Source organism: Populus nigra, chromosome 1 (genome assembly GCF_951802175.1).
Source record: "Populus nigra chromosome 1, ddPopNigr1.1, whole genome shotgun sequence".
Classification (NCBI taxonomy): domain Eukaryota; kingdom Viridiplantae; phylum Streptophyta; class Magnoliopsida; order Malpighiales; family Salicaceae; genus Populus; species Populus nigra.
Genome location: NC_084852.1, coordinates 6,186,701 through 6,202,326, shown reverse-complemented (window position 1 = coordinate 6,202,326; position 15,626 = coordinate 6,186,701). Strand labels below are relative to the sequence as shown.

At 33.9% G+C, this 15,626-nt stretch overlaps 2 protein-coding genes across 2 annotated transcripts; one reads left to right on the top strand and one right to left on the bottom strand.

Moving 5' to 3' along the window:
- Positions 1–6,970: 6,970 nt before the first annotated feature.
- LOC133688884 (calcium-binding protein KRP1-like) lies at positions 6,971–7,661 on the top strand. Its single transcript, XM_062108527.1, has one exon. It carries the CDS (start codon positions 7,153–7,155, stop codon positions 7,510–7,512), a length of 360 nt encoding a protein of 119 aa, XP_061964511.1. The 5' UTR covers positions 6,971–7,152; the 3' UTR covers positions 7,513–7,661.
- Positions 7,662–9,020: 1,359 nt separating this feature from the next.
- Positions 9,021–12,654, bottom strand: LOC133688860 (G-type lectin S-receptor-like serine/threonine-protein kinase At4g27290). The gene is made up of 6 exons (XM_062108491.1): positions 11,285–12,654; positions 10,708–10,973; positions 10,417–10,627; positions 10,065–10,302; positions 9,837–9,987; positions 9,021–9,549 (listed from the first exon to the last, which is right to left on the bottom strand). The coding sequence occupies exons 1-6, from the start codon at positions 12,543–12,545 to the stop codon at positions 9,244–9,246; spliced, it is 2,433 nt and encodes an 810-aa protein (XP_061964475.1). The 5' UTR covers positions 12,546–12,654; the 3' UTR covers positions 9,021–9,243.
- Positions 12,655–15,626: the final 2,972 nt, after the last annotated feature.

Sequence of the window (15,626 nt, the reverse complement as noted above, 5' to 3'; positions counted from 1 at the left end):
TGTGAGAAAATGTGAAGCTGAAAACTAAGCACAAGATTGAAAATTCATTTGTAGTTAGAAAGGAAATTTTGTCAAAATAAGATAACTAACGTAGCTACCAGTGAAAAACATCATGATTTAGGGCTCTATTTGTTTGTAGGATAACATTTTCTTGATTTCTTATTTCATATTTCGTGTAAAAAAATTACTATGCTTACGAGGATAACATATTCCTTTTCTTGTAAGAAAATATTTTTTCCAAACATTTAATTGATTACAATAGTATTAATTCAGTAAAAGTATAAGAAAATAATACAGAAAACACAAAAACAAAAAAAAATTTGTTCATTATCCTTGAATAAGATTACAAATCCCTAAGAAAGAACAACAGAATAAAAAATTCATGTCTCTCCCCTTGTTTATATAATCGTTAATTTCAGAACATGTAAATAAATTGAGATACGCACAAACTGGTTCGGACATTTATGTTAATAAAAAAAAATTGTCTAACCATACTCTTCTCTTATTTCTGCCATTGCTATCTTGCAATGCTCTCACCCCTCTTGGCAAATCATTTAATATTCCCAATTGAACCGTTATGTGATGTAAATTATGGGCTTAAATATTCCTAATTAACCAAGCATTCAATAGATGTATCACGAATCCTAATTAACCAAGCATTCGAACTTAAAAAGAAATGCCAAAAAAAGAAATTGGAGAAATTGAAACTTAAAAAGAAATACCAAGAAAAGAAAAGGGAGAAATTAAAACTTGCAAACGTTCTATAATTTCCTAGAGACTGAACATCAACGATGTAGGAAACAGAGCTTGACGAGAGACAGAGAGGTTGAGAGAGTTTGGAGGGTGGGTCTGGGTTTGATAGCTTTTAGGGTTAGAAGACAAAATAAAGCTTAATATTTATACCCTGGATTTAATTAGTTTGATTTGGTCCGTTTTAGACTTTTAAAAGCAAAAAAAAAATTAAAATAATTTTTTTTTCTAATAAGTTAATTCAGGTTTTTTTTCTCAATTTAATTTTTTAGTTAATTTTTTATTTTCTTGATTTAATTAGTTTTTAAATCTTTTGTTCACCTCTAATTAAGGATTACCTCATTGGACCTCTCACTAAAATAGAGAGAGAGAGAGAAAGGACTTATTAAAACATCTGAAACTTTAGAAATGACATTGGAGAAATTAAAACTATAGGGATGAAAATAGAACATTATGCAATTATCAATAATATTAACATATCAAAATAATTTAAGAACGTTAAAAATATTAATTAAAAAAAATTCAAATTTTGATAGCACTACTAAACACCCTCTAGGATTTGGATACTTTAATTAAATGCAATTATCAACAAGAAATGCGTCTTATATAATTCAGGAAGAATAAAGAGACTCTGAGTGTCTGAACTTATATAATTTCCACAATTGAATGTTTGATTTTTATTTTTATTTAAATGTGTGTTCGGTTTTTTTTTTAATTTGTATAATAAAGTATCATCTAAGTACTTAGTATTGAGTCCCTTGCATGTTTTTCTTTCCCGACTTTACTTAATATTAAATTGTAAAATTATATTGTGAAATGCAAATTTGGTATAAAATGCATGCCTATCTTTTCTATTTTTTTTTTATTTTCTCATAGCAAAAATACAAAAAAACATGATTTGCTTTCAATTCAAAATTTTACCTGTTTATTCACTGACACCAGAATCAAGAATATTCATATTCACTAATATCAAAATTAGAAATACCCTCAATATTTATTAATACTAGAATTAAGAATTGGAACACTAGAAATATCCTCAACCCCAATATTTACTAATGTCAAAATAAAAAATATCATCATCTTTTACGTAATATTTATCAACACTATAGTTGGAAGTATTTATAGTTAAATATTCAAATGACACCAGAGTCATGAATATTATAGGTAGACCATCAAAAGCAAAAAATATAACAAATCCTTAGCAATTTAAGACAAAATCAACAATGCAACCTATCTCAGGTATGATACTTAAGGGGTGATAGTATCTTTTTTTTTCCCGTAATCAGTCTCATACTATAGAATCTCTGTGAATCAATTAAGGTTTCTAGTGATCATAATATTAGTGGCGACTCCTTAAACTAGATCTTTTTCCCTCCAAGAATAAGATGCCTGATATTTATTTTTTATATAGAAATTTAATGGTCGTCGCGATGTCGGGTGTGACATGAAAATTAATTAAGAACAAAATACACCAATAAAATTTGAAGTATGTATTATTACACCTTTGAATGTAAATAATTAATCAATCACAATATCACAAGCAAGGCCTCACAAATTATGAAAGGGGATTAAATTATAAATATCAATGATGAAAGATGTTGATGAGCAAAAATTAATAGATAAAAATACAAGGTAGGATTTTTTTAAGCATAAAAAGTAATATTAACAACAATTTTAAATGAGAAGTGTAAAACCAAAAAGGTAAAACACAACAAATCAAAAGATAGATAAATTTATTGACAAAAATTTAAATCATTCAATTGTGGATGGATCTTTTCGAATCACATAAAAAATTATATATGTTTACTGATATCCTCTAATTTGTTTATTGTTGTCATCTTTTCACTCTATTATTTTTTTTTGTAATAATATAATTTTTTTTAACTAATCTAAGATAAAAGAAAAACAAAATTACAAATAAAAACAAAAATAAATAAAAATTAGTTGTGGAAATATGGTAAAGGCATGGAGATCATGAATACATAGCTGGCTAATACAGTGTCCTCTTGTAAATTAATCAGCTTGCTTACAAATTGCACTGCCACGTGTTCAAGAAAATCCTATCGATAGGTCGTCCATGTTGGAAGTTTCTTCAGTGCTCAAAATTGAAACTGAAGTTGTGACCATTCCCGAAAAAGTCCAAAACTGATGCAGACTGATCTCATCTCTGGTTACGGCTGTTACCAGCTACGCAAGGAAGTGGCGTGGGGTTGATCTATGAATGGGTGATTATTTAAAGCAAACAAGGCTTTCTATCAGGAAACCTAACCTTCTTCAAGGCAATGAAGAATTTGGCATTCCTCAACTTCAAGAGATTTGGTGATTCAACCGTTTGTGGCTGCAAGCCATGTATAATTTCAGCTACCAAAATTGCAGACGTAAACCTGAACTTCACTTTATAATGCCTGTTGATTAGCAAAAGACCGCCGAACTTCACTTTATAATTCATTTCGATTCTCTTCCGCCTGCAAGGAGCAGGAAGGCAAGTTCAACATCAGCAGTATCCTTAGTGCCTCGGAGACAATCCAGTTCTGCAGATGTTAGAGTTGAGTAACCTGCCATGCGAGTGTTGTGCAGAACCACAAATGATGGTGGCAGAGTATTCAGAGGCATCACCCCTTCCATAATCCAGTGCACATATAGAACTGGTAGGATATTTTAGGTTTCAGCTACGAATCACAAGCTTTTCTTCAGATGTCCCATCAACAGAAGAATAGGACAGGGCTCTGCCATCCACAAATAGCATAAGCTTCCATTTTTCTTCCTTCCAGCCCAGATGAGACTCGATACCAAGTCAGAATGATTTGTTGGACTCACCAAAGTATTGATTTGAGCAACCATCTACAATCCCAGGACGGCATTGATTTCTTCTCTTTCTTGCTGTCTCTTATGTGTGAAAAATGAAAGCTGGATTCAATCAATCTGGCCAATGGCAAAAGGCCCAAAACACCAGGCACTAAACTTCTTTTAGCAAAATCTTGGGATTATCTTTTGCCCACCAAAAATAATGATGGAGTTGGGATAATATAATTACAATAGCAGAGCATAAATTTAACAATAAATAAAGTCTAGAATTTAACACAAGCAATTAAAATGACAATTCCCACATTACCAATAAGCAATCAAAAAGCGAACTTGGACGAGTTTTTTTTTTTTACTTGGGAACTTTAAAATCTTTTTTTATTTCCCACATAAACAATTCCACTACTCCTCATCATCATTTAATTTCTATTTCCCACGATATAGCTTAACTAAATAATAATATTAAAACACACACACACACACCAAATGTGGGTTTATTATTCTCAAAATTTGGGTTTTTTTTTCCTTTCAAAAACCCTCTCCCTTTCTTTTACAAATAAAAGTGCTTAATAGCACTCATATTTAGTTAGTTTGTAACATATAATTAGTTGAATCCAATACTGAAGCAAACTATTGATCTTCTAGAATATCCTTTGAAACAAGGAATAAAAAAATGAGATGATTTACCCAAAAATAAGATGGTGAGAATATATAAATACTCGGGAAGTTGTTATTAAATACTATATAGATACCAACTAGTTTATTCATGGTGCTTTCAGGTTTGACGCAAGTTTCTTGGAATGTAAACAAATAACACCTAGATGATTAGAAATTTTTTGGAATTATCATTAAATATAGTATAACGTTTTAAATTTGAAAATTTTTGATTTAACTTTTTGATTAACTCGAGTTTTAAATTAAATTACATGAGAATTGATTCGACGTGATCTTATCGACTAGGTAGGTTCAAAGAAAAAAAATAAAAAAAAACAAAGAAAAAAAATATCAGGTTTATCATAACCAACTTACAAAACTCGCGACCCAATCACTGGGTTGAATACATTTATTTTATTTTATTATATGATAAAAAATCAATATAAATACAAAAATTGATTCTCAATCAATTTAATATTGAATAATAAAATTTAATAAAAATTCATTATTAAATAATATAATTAAAAAAATAAATAAAAGATGTAAAAATAAAACCACTAAACAAAATCACGGCATGATACCAAAAAGCTCAGGTGTGTGGACCAAAGGTAGGTCTATGCACTTGGGCCTCTATTGTTTTTGTTTATAAGAAGCAAATGAATCTGATTTTTTTTTTGTATAAAAAAGATAATATTCAATGAAAATCTAATATAAAATAATAAAATTAAAAAAAAGTTACCCTAAAGGAATTTTTATTATTTAATAGGGCATTTGTTTTTCTCGTAACAAGGAACTTTTAACCTTATTTCTTTCTTTATAGTTAGCCTTAGTGCCTTTGAGAAAAAAATCATTAATATTATATATGCCCTACAGAAAAAGAGCAATTTTAAATTTTATGACTAAAATCAGTAAAATTTTAGTTTTGCTCCTCTGTAAAAAACTTACCCTAGTCTTGCCCCCCTGAAATTTAATCCTAGCTCCGCCTTACATGTAATGTATTGATAAAGTCTTCAAATATATTATATAATATTTTAAAAAACAAGAAAAACATTATGCATTTATTATAGATATAGACTTATTGTACTGTGCACCACACTATAACGCCCATAAAAAGCATTGTCTTTTTTATGTTTAGTTAAAAATTATTGTTGAATCTAGTTAAACAGCAAAACCTAATAGTGTTGGGTTGAATACACAACTAGACCTAATAATTTTTAGACTTTTAGATTGTTAGATCCAGAGTTCTTGGGTCTAGCTTGGACGCCAGATTCAATGCTATTGGGTCTGTCCTTGCAGCCAAACTCAAAGCTATTTTGGGTCTGGCTTGACTATCAAACCAAGACGCTTAATATATTTTTTATATTTTTAAAAAATTATTATTAACTTGTTGTGAAGTAGGGTTAATATACTAGTATAATTTAAAATCTGGTTTATTTTTTTAAAATAATATATCAATAGATACAATTTTCGAAACCCAGACTTGGGCCTGGTAAAAAACCTGCAATCCAGATGAGGAATACCGCAGAGATGACGAAAGAGGAGGAGCCCAGGCCACAAGGGCTCATGCATCTGGCCCATTCAAAAAGGTGTAGTTCTTGTGATTCTTTTGATGCGGTCAGCGCCAGCTTCATGCAGATTTGACCAAGGAGCAACCTCCCCGCACACGTCAGAAAGATGAAAACAAATCCCATATACCATATGACATCACACTGGTTGATAATGGAGAGTCACTTTCGTTCCTTCTCCCTTCATCATATCATAATGATGATTCTTGGTGTTTTTAAGATATTTTAAATTAATATATTTTAATTGTTTTTAGATATTTTATGATAATGTTAAAAACAATTTTTTAAAAATAAAAAATAGTATGTTAATGTATTTTTTAAGTAAAAAATAGTTTAAAAACAAGTGCTAATACATTTCCACACACCCTTTAAATAAAAAAAAATAAAAAAAAGTTTTTGATAAAATGAGGTTGGATTAATCCGTTTTTTTTTAAACCCACATCAACTCAAGCCCTAAATCAGTCAGATCTTATTGAATATTTATCAAATATAAAATAAAATAAATTATTTAATCTAGTCTAATGTATATGAAATATAAAACAAGATAATTATTTATCTTATCCAATTTTATTTAATCCAATTAAATCAAATATTGTGTAACATAATAAACACTAACTCATTAAAAACGAAATAACGGTAAATTTCGTGTTTTTCAAGCAAATTTCATTTTGTGAAAAGTCTTTTCACCGATAAAAGATATTAACGAACCAAAAAATAAAAAATAAAAAAGCACCAAAGATTGCATGGCAGCATCCAAAGCAAAATCCATTTCTCCAAAAAGAACAACCGTCCAAAATTCCTCACTTCTTGGTAATGGGTAAAGCAACTCCAAAAGTCCCACCTCCATTGACCTCCTTCATGAAGTAATAAATCTCCCCTGATTTTTCCTTTCATGTTGACAGTTTTGCCCCTCATGGCATCCCCTTTTCCACAAAGGAAGCAGTCCAAGGAGGCCCACCCTTCCCCTGTTTGACATATACCATTTTACCCCTGTACCCTTCACCAAAGGCCACAAGAGAATGCTCTTACTTCTTCCAAATTGTCAACTCTACCCCTGCTGACCTTCCCAAAATCTCGCAAGAGGCAGGAACCCGCCACCAGCTTTCCATTAGAATGACCGTCTTACCCCTGAACAACCTTCCCAGAAACCCCATAGGCAGCAGCTCCCATGAGAAAGTGGATGTGGTCTTGACCGACCTTCCTCCCTTTCTAGATGACCTGTCCCTTAGTTGTCTTCCATGGCCTCTCCTTCTTGGAAAATCCAATTCCCAACTCCCTATCTATATAAACCAAACCCGCGAGCCTAAACATCCCAATAACCGCAAGCCAAGTTTCAGTCTCCCTCGCTCCCTCAACACCTTCTCTTCTCCAAAGAAAAAAAATGACATCTTCACAAAACCAAAACTCAAACTTTCAAGATTACTTGCCTCTTATGGCCAACAAGCTAGGTGGTGATGGTCTTATTGGAGAACTATGCAACGGCTTCAATCTGTTGATGGATGGTGAAAAGGGTGTCATCACTTTTGATAGTCTTAAAAAGAACTCAGCTTTATTGGGTTTGCAAGATTTGAGTGATGATGATTTAAGGAGTATGTTAAAAGAAGGCGATTTTGATGGTGATGAAGCACTTAATCAGATGGAGTTTTGTGTTTTGATGTTCAGATTGAGTCCTGAGTTGATGGAAGAGTCTCAGTTTTTGTTAGAGGAAGCTCTTCTACAGGAGTTCAAAGATTCTTGCTAATCTTTTTTTAATTATTATTATTATTATTATTATTATTTTGACATTTGTTTCCCATTTCGTGGGTTTTCTTATCTTTCTTTTTTACCTGTAATGACTTATATTATTGAATCATTGGAATATAGTGAATGAAGGATTAGAAATTGAAACAACTTCGCATTTAAACCTCAGTCTTATTATCTCTTCATCCTTTAATTTCTGTTTTGATGCTTCAAGATAACATGATCTAATTAAATATCAGGAATTAAGATATATTTGTGGTTAGTTTGATTGAAAGATATAGTATTTGGCTGATCCAGCAACTCCTGTATGTGTACTCTGCTGTTGTTTTCCATTCAAACCAGGAGCAGAGGTGTGCTGCTTTGTTCTTGCTTTCTCACCTATCAAAGTAAAAGGAGATGGGATAGCTGTTCTAGAAGAAGCTCTTTGCCGGATAACCTTGGACAAATCCTATGCAAGAAGAAGCTCTTTGGCCCAAAGAGAGAGAGTTGGGATTGAGCTTTTTCATTTCGTTATGCCAAGAAAGGGCTATTTACGTAGTCCTTGGGGGACGGCAAGGAGTATAGTGTATTAAGCATGGGATTCACCGCTCCTATATATCGATTGTCTACCTTGCCCATGACCGGCACCCTTTTTCCTTCCTCACCCTATGTATCGATCGGTTTTTTTCCTGGGCTGATTCAGTCGCTAAGCGCTAAGCAGCAGACTGAATATGCGTTAGAAAGGTCAATCTCTCCCCTACGACACCAAAAAAAAACCGGGCCGAACTTCTAACAAGCCCGCCCGCTTACATAGAACAATATCGGGGCAACGTCGACCTAAGTGGTATCATATTGGATCCTTGGGAACCATCACAAGGACGGCCGGCCTATATTTGAACGAGAATGCCGTGTCGTCCAGCGGAGCCTGGAAGAAGGTGAATTGTGCAGACAACCGACTCTTTTTCTCATATGGATTACTGTGGCCCCTATAATCCACAGAGTACATAATTAGTGATATTGGCAAACATGAGACAGTCATGATCTATAGCTGCAGATTGCATACTCTGTCTAAGGTCCTTGATTGACTTTTAAGTGCTTCCTAGAATGTTCAGCAAAAAACTTCTGAAGACATTGTGGAAACATCAAGAACAGACGGTTCATGTTAATGGAAACACAGCATTTTCTATTAGATAGGAACATCCAGTACAGCATCTGATCCCAGCTTAGACGTTAGAAGAGGTGGAGATGTTGTCGTCCCCTGTAGATTTGGTTTTGATAGGTCAGGGAATGGAAACTGCTTTCCTTGACACTCTAAATAAGCTAAGCATATTATTTATGGGTTTAAGAAGGGTGGCAAGCAAACTTAACTGACTTAAAGATTAGATGACAGAAAGAGTTACGAGCTTTGAGGATCTCAAATCACATTATCCACAACTATGGGAGGGTAAGGAGTTACTGACCGTTGGCTCGTTTTACTACATAAAGCAGTAATGAGGCATGCAGTTCTCTTTGTGGCCGGGGAAGCACCTGTTTGTTTGTTTTTTGATGAATGGGTTTTCATTTATCAATAAAATTAAAAATAATAGTAATACATTGCCTACTCCAATATAGATAGAATTAACTTTACTGCTCGCACCCTGTTCTGGAATAGAGAACAGAAAAAACAAATGTCAGTGTTGTGACCCATGCTAGATTGCACTTGTCTGATCACAGCATTTCTACTTCAATCGATCAATTGTCAAGTGATGATAATCTACCGTGCCTCTAACAATGTCAAACTCATTTCATTTGTAGAGCAAGCTTCCATCTGATTTGATGAACCTTCCTGTTCGAGTGGATTCTTTCCCATGAAAAATCCAGGTTGTTTAGGCTGAGGCAATGGATTTTCATTGCATAATATTTGAACCACAGTTGGCATGTTTGGCCTATCTTCTGGTCGTTGTTGCACACACAGTAAAGCCACATGAATGCATCTTAACACTTCAGATGTATTGCTCAAGTAACCTAAACATTCATCAATCAGTTCCGATGGTGTTCCTTTCATCCAAAGTATCCACGCCTAAGAAAAATCAAAACAGGGCAATATGTCAGCAGACTGGCTACTCTACTTTGCCAGTTGGTTTGCTTGTCATGTGACAGGTCACAACAGCAAAATCACTGCAACATTTCTGAAACCCCAAATAAACCAATATGTATTTTGTTGGGTAAACTAAAGAAAGCATCCTTGCTGTACTAATTATTATTCTTAGCAATGCCATTTTAATTGCCTGAAAGGAAACTGCACAATTTAACATCACCTCTCAGTTCATCAAGACTTTGTATTAACATTTTTGTGTAAATTCTTACATGCCCGAGGAGGTTAAGGTTTCGATCCGGGTGACGAAATCCCCTATTTTTCTTTCCACTCACTATCTCCAGGATGAGGACACCAAAGCTAAAGACGTCGGTTTTCACAGAGAAGTGTCCATTCGACGCATACTCAGGAGACATATAGCCACTGAAAAATGTTGGCAACAAGAAAATTTCTCAAAAAATGCAAATGAAGATTGGTAAGGAAAGATTAAGGATACTTACTATGTTCCAATCACCCTATGAGTATTGGCCTCTGTTTCATCTCCACGAAACATTCTAGCAAGGCCAAAGTCCGAGATTTTTGGATTTAGCTCATTATCCAGTAAAATGTTGCTGGCTTTGATATCTCTATGAATTACTCTCAGTCTAGAGTCTTGATGGAGATAAAGCAGCCCTCGAGCAATTCCACCAATAATGTTCATGCGCTTCGTCCAATCCAGTAATTTTCTTCTTGCTTGGTCTGATCAATTTTTCATTCATGTTAGTCTGATTAACAACTCGATTCGTAACAGAAGTAAGAATAGAAATGATAACTTCTAGAGCTAAAATGCTGTTGATTTGGACAGGTTCGCACCGAAAATGAAGAAGTCCAGACTTTTATTGGGCATGTATTCATAGATTAACATATTTTCATCTTCTTGAATGCAGTAACCAAGAAGCTTCACGAGATTGCGATGCTGAAGTTTAGCAATGAATTTAACTTCATTTTTGAACTCGTCCATCCCTTGAACAGAACTCTTTGAAAGCCTTTTCACCGCTATTTCTTGTCCTTCTATCAATATGCCCTAAGTCATGATTCCAGCAGTTCAGTTAGTTTCATAAACGAAGATGATACATATAGGTTAGTTGGAGATTCTTTTGTTACCTTATATACAGGTCCAAAACCACCTTCTCCCAACTTGTTGCTGCTTGAAAAGTTATCAGTGGCATGAGCTATGGTACTCAAATCAACTATTGGTAATTCTATGTCCTCTTTTCTTACTTCTTCAAGTCTATCATTCTTCCCAAGATTCCTCCTCCGCCTGCAGAACATCATTCCTGCCAATAGCATGCCCATGCCCAATGCAGCGGCGCTGGCAATTATTCCTCCTTTCAACTTCGTACTCAAGTTCCTTTTCTTCGCATTTGCACCTGAACGCAATAAAGAATAGTTAGAAGCAACTGGACAAAGCAACTGAAACTTGAATAAAATCTTGAAATTCTTTTTATTTAGAGTAGAAGGAAACGGAAGAAGAAGAAGAAGTTTATAATAATTTAGTGTTGAGGAAGTGGACAAAGCAGCAGAGTCAAGATTTCCTAGTTTCTATGCTATATTGACTTTTCCCTTTTCAGGCTTTTTGAAGTGAAGAGGAACATGAATAATTCTTCAATTTTTATCCATGCTGGTCATCTAGATAGGAGCGAATTAAATCAATAACTAGTAGCATAATTGGAAGGCATACCTAATTCCGAAGCAGCCACCCGAACATAGACGTCTTGTCCATCCCCAGTTGACCTTCTCATATCAATCAGGTTACCAAACCAAATCAGGCAGCCACTTCCACCTGCCCTGAAATCTAAATTTGTATAAGCAGTGCAAGAGCAGTTCTTCAGACACAATCTCTCACATTCCTTGAGGTCAATGCTCTTGTCAAACCAGGAAGAAGATGTGTCTGGCAGTTTATTTGCTGTATACTGGAGAAAGCCATCTTTATCACTACAATTCAATGGAGTCCTCCGGTGACACCCACCTGTCCAATCTGAAAAATTCCAATCTACTGGAGATATAGGCGTGAATCCATCCAAGCATACACATATAGGAGTTCTAGTTATCTCACAGCGAGTGTTGGGACCACAGAACTTATACTCTTCACACTGATCGTACTGGCCATTTCCAACAATCACCCAGTCCTGAGCTCTGTCATTCCATGTGAGGCTCTGAAAAAAGCCCAATGGACTTAGTGTAAGCTTTGAAGAAACTGAACTTTGAATCCTATACTCGAAATAAACCTCTTGGTTGTTGAGCACAAATTCATTTGTGGAAATTTGATTGGGTATCGGTCTAGGATTTGATGTAAATTTTATGCCAGTCCATGGCCCCCCTCTAAACACTGTTCTATTCCCTTTCTTCAAAAGTACCTGTGGATACCCCTGAGGATCGATACCAAACGTAAACTCACCTCGAGCAGGAACTTCTGGGCTCTTCCAAGATGACAGAAACCTGTCAATCCGTGTTACAAAGTTGACTCCGATTCTCATTCCAGGTAGTAAGGTATCACAAGGATGATCAAAACTCTGCCACAAAAAGTTTGCAGGGTTATAATCATTTCCTTCTCTCACAACAAAATTTCCAGAATCCAAGAGCTGCGCAACCGGATTTTGCGTAGTTCTTGATGCACTTGAATTTGATGACCAAACAATATCGTTTGTGCTATTGAGAAGGATTAGAATCCCTTGGGTGGTGATGTTCAGAACTCCCATATTATCAGAAAGTGAATTTTCTCTATTGGCAACCCATAAAACTGTCTGAGGAGACTTGTCGAGCCATAATCCCAAGTATTTGCTTGTTGAACCTTGAGGGCTGAAAAATCCTAGCTCAAAGCTTCCGCTTGAAGAAACCATAGTCTCACCATCTCTCAATGATTGGCCTGGGTCGATGATTTCCAGTGCGGTGGAAGTGGTTAAGATGGAGATGAAGAAAGATCTCACGAAGAACACTCCCATTCTTGAATTTGTTTATGGACAATGTGTTGTGTAATGTTCTGACATAAATAATTAAACCTTTAACACATTGTTTTCACTAATGTTGCAAGGACACGGCGTTTCGCAATATTCGCCTTCCCAAATGTCAGAGTCCCATCAATTTTGGGTTGGCAAAAAAAACTTAAAAACTAAAAAGTCAACCACTAGATGCTTACTTAGGGGCAAACAATTGACCGGTATGATGAAGGTGACCAACGTGTCACTTGTTCTTTGATCTGAAAAGTTGAAGGACATGGAAGATATAACCTTCGTGTGGCCACAGGCCAGAACAGCTAAGACTTGAGAGCTTTCAGCCTGCCAAGGAATTTTCCAGTCAAAATATTTGACTATTGGAACCATTTCTAAATTGGTATATCTTCGGAACATTTTGTCTATTTTATTTATTTATTTAAATGTACTTGAAAAGTATTTAATAGTATCCTATTTTTTTATATAAAATTTCCTCCATAAACACTATAAATGTTTTTTATAACCAGTAATATTCTATTAATTATTTTTTAAGTTTATATTAACAAAAAATAAACATAAAAAAAAGACGAAACTCATTACTCACGAAAATTATAAGAATCTTTTCTAATTATATCTATTTTTCTTTAAAATAAACTCAAAACACAATTAATAAAATACCACTAATTATTTCCCAACCACCATAAAATTTCTCTCTATCTTCGTCTAGTTTGAAAAGATTACTACTTTTAATCTCTTTTTTTATAACAATATATATATATATATTTATATGTATTTGCTCTTTTCTTTTATTTGTTTATTTTTTATTCTTGGAAATTCTGGCTTTCTTTCTAACTTTTTCTTACATTCGTATATATATAAAAGGTTGATTTTGTCCAAAGTTTACTAGTTTGTTTTTCTAGTAAGATTTGACTGGGAATATTCAGTTATTACTTACCGTCAAATTATTTGCTTTTAACTTTGGGTTGCGTTATCTCTATTCCCATATTTTTTATTCTTTCAAATTCTAAAACAATCCGTTTTCTGCCTTTGAAAATAAAAATACAACAAGACTCCACATGAAGGAAACCTCTACCCTTTCATGACTTCTGCTTTTTGTTATTTTTTATTATTATTTCCCCATATATTCATTCTTATTATTAATATCAAGATTAAAAATAAATATTATATTAAATTAAAATTACAATTACAATCTAAAAAAACTACATTGATGTTTTACTATACACTAAGGCACAAGTACACTATTCATAAACACTATTATATACATGGTTTATTGTGCATCAAAACGATATTGTTTTAAATTTTTTAAGCATGAAATATTATAATTTCCTCAAAGTTTTAAGTGATTTTTGAAACTTTCTTCCCCTTTAGTTTCTAAGTTTAAGTGTTATATGTCATAACCCAATTTTTGACCATTTTGTTTTAATTATTTACTGAAAAGGATAAAAAAAAATGATGATAATGATGGAAAAAAAAGATAAAATGAAATAAATGAAGAATGAATTAAAATTTGGGTTAAGGACAACATGATTGGAAGTTTTGGGGTTTAATTAAACTTTGGAATTAATCTAATTAATCCAATCAAGGGTTTAATTGGAGAATTAATAAGTTTTGAGACTTAATTAAGCTTGGAATTAATGTAATTAATCCAATTAAGGGTTTAATTGGAGAATTGATAAGTTTTGAGACTTAAATGTGCTTAGAATTAATTTAATTAATCCAATTAAGGGTTTAATTGGAGATTTGATAAGTTTTAGACTTAATTGGACTTTGGATTTAATTAAATTAATGAAATCAGGGACCTAATTGAAGAAATAACAAAGTTTGGGGTTAATTGGGGACACAATTGCAGCAGATTAAAGTCCAAGGATTAACTTGTAAAAGGCGCCGAAATGCAGGGAAAATTACTGTCTAAACCAAGGGCTTAATTATAAAAGTTTCAAAACTTCACGGGTCAAAGTGAAAGTGGCCACTGTTTATCTCCAAACGGCGTCGGTTGAAAGAACGTTGTTCATCATCTTCTTCTTCTTTAACCAGACACCGTTTCTAGCAGTAATAAGCCGCTCACCTCAATTATGGATGCTTTAATGTTTTCGTCCCTCTGCATGCAGTCCGTTACCACCGATCGGACTCTATAAAACAGAGGAACAACGAAGAAAACAGGGCGGAAAAAACCCAGGAGACAGAGGACGAATGAGCAGAAAAACCAGAGGAGAAAACCCGAAAAAAAACCATTAGAGAAAGAGGAAAGCCCAGAAAATAAACACACAGAGAGAACAAGAGAATAACCCAGAAGGACGAGCCCGAATAGCAGGACTATTATTCCCCTGTTTCTTCTCAAAGAAACAGAGGAACGCATAAGAACCAGAGAAGACAGTGACGAAAGAGAGAAAGAACAAACACGGGGAAGAAGGATTAGGGAGCACATAACAGAGGAAGCCAGAAGAGAAAGCAAATAAAAAAAAGAAAGGAAGAGAAGAGAATCTTCCAAAGCCAGTGTTATTCCCAGTCCTTCGCCTCCAGCAACACCTGCAGATCAGGTAGGTTTTTCGTTCCCTCCTCTTTCATTTTTCATTACAAAGTCACTGTGCAGCTTGAATTTAATTACTCCTTCATCGTGCACACACGCGTTGCGTGTGCCTCCTGACTGGGCCGGGCCGGGCTGGCTGGGTCCAGCCCAGCCCCCATGGGCTGAGCTGGGCCCAGCCCAAAATAAAAAAATAAAAAAATAGAAAAATAAAAAGTAGAGAAAAATAAAAAATAAAAAAATGTGTATGCATGAATAAAAATAACATAAATTTATTGGTTTATTCACTGACGCCAGAGTCAGGAATAAAAATACCTGTTTAAATTTATATTATTTTTATTCATTTATATTTTATTTTATTTAGATAGAAAAATAAAAAAAATATGTGCATGTGTAAAAATAAATTTATTTTATTTGTTGATTCACTGACGCCAAAGTCAAGAATAAAAATATTGATCCAAATTTATTTTATAGCTACGTAATATTTACCAACGCCAGAGTTGGAATTATTCGTAGTTGAATATTTACTGGCGCTAGAGTTAGGAATA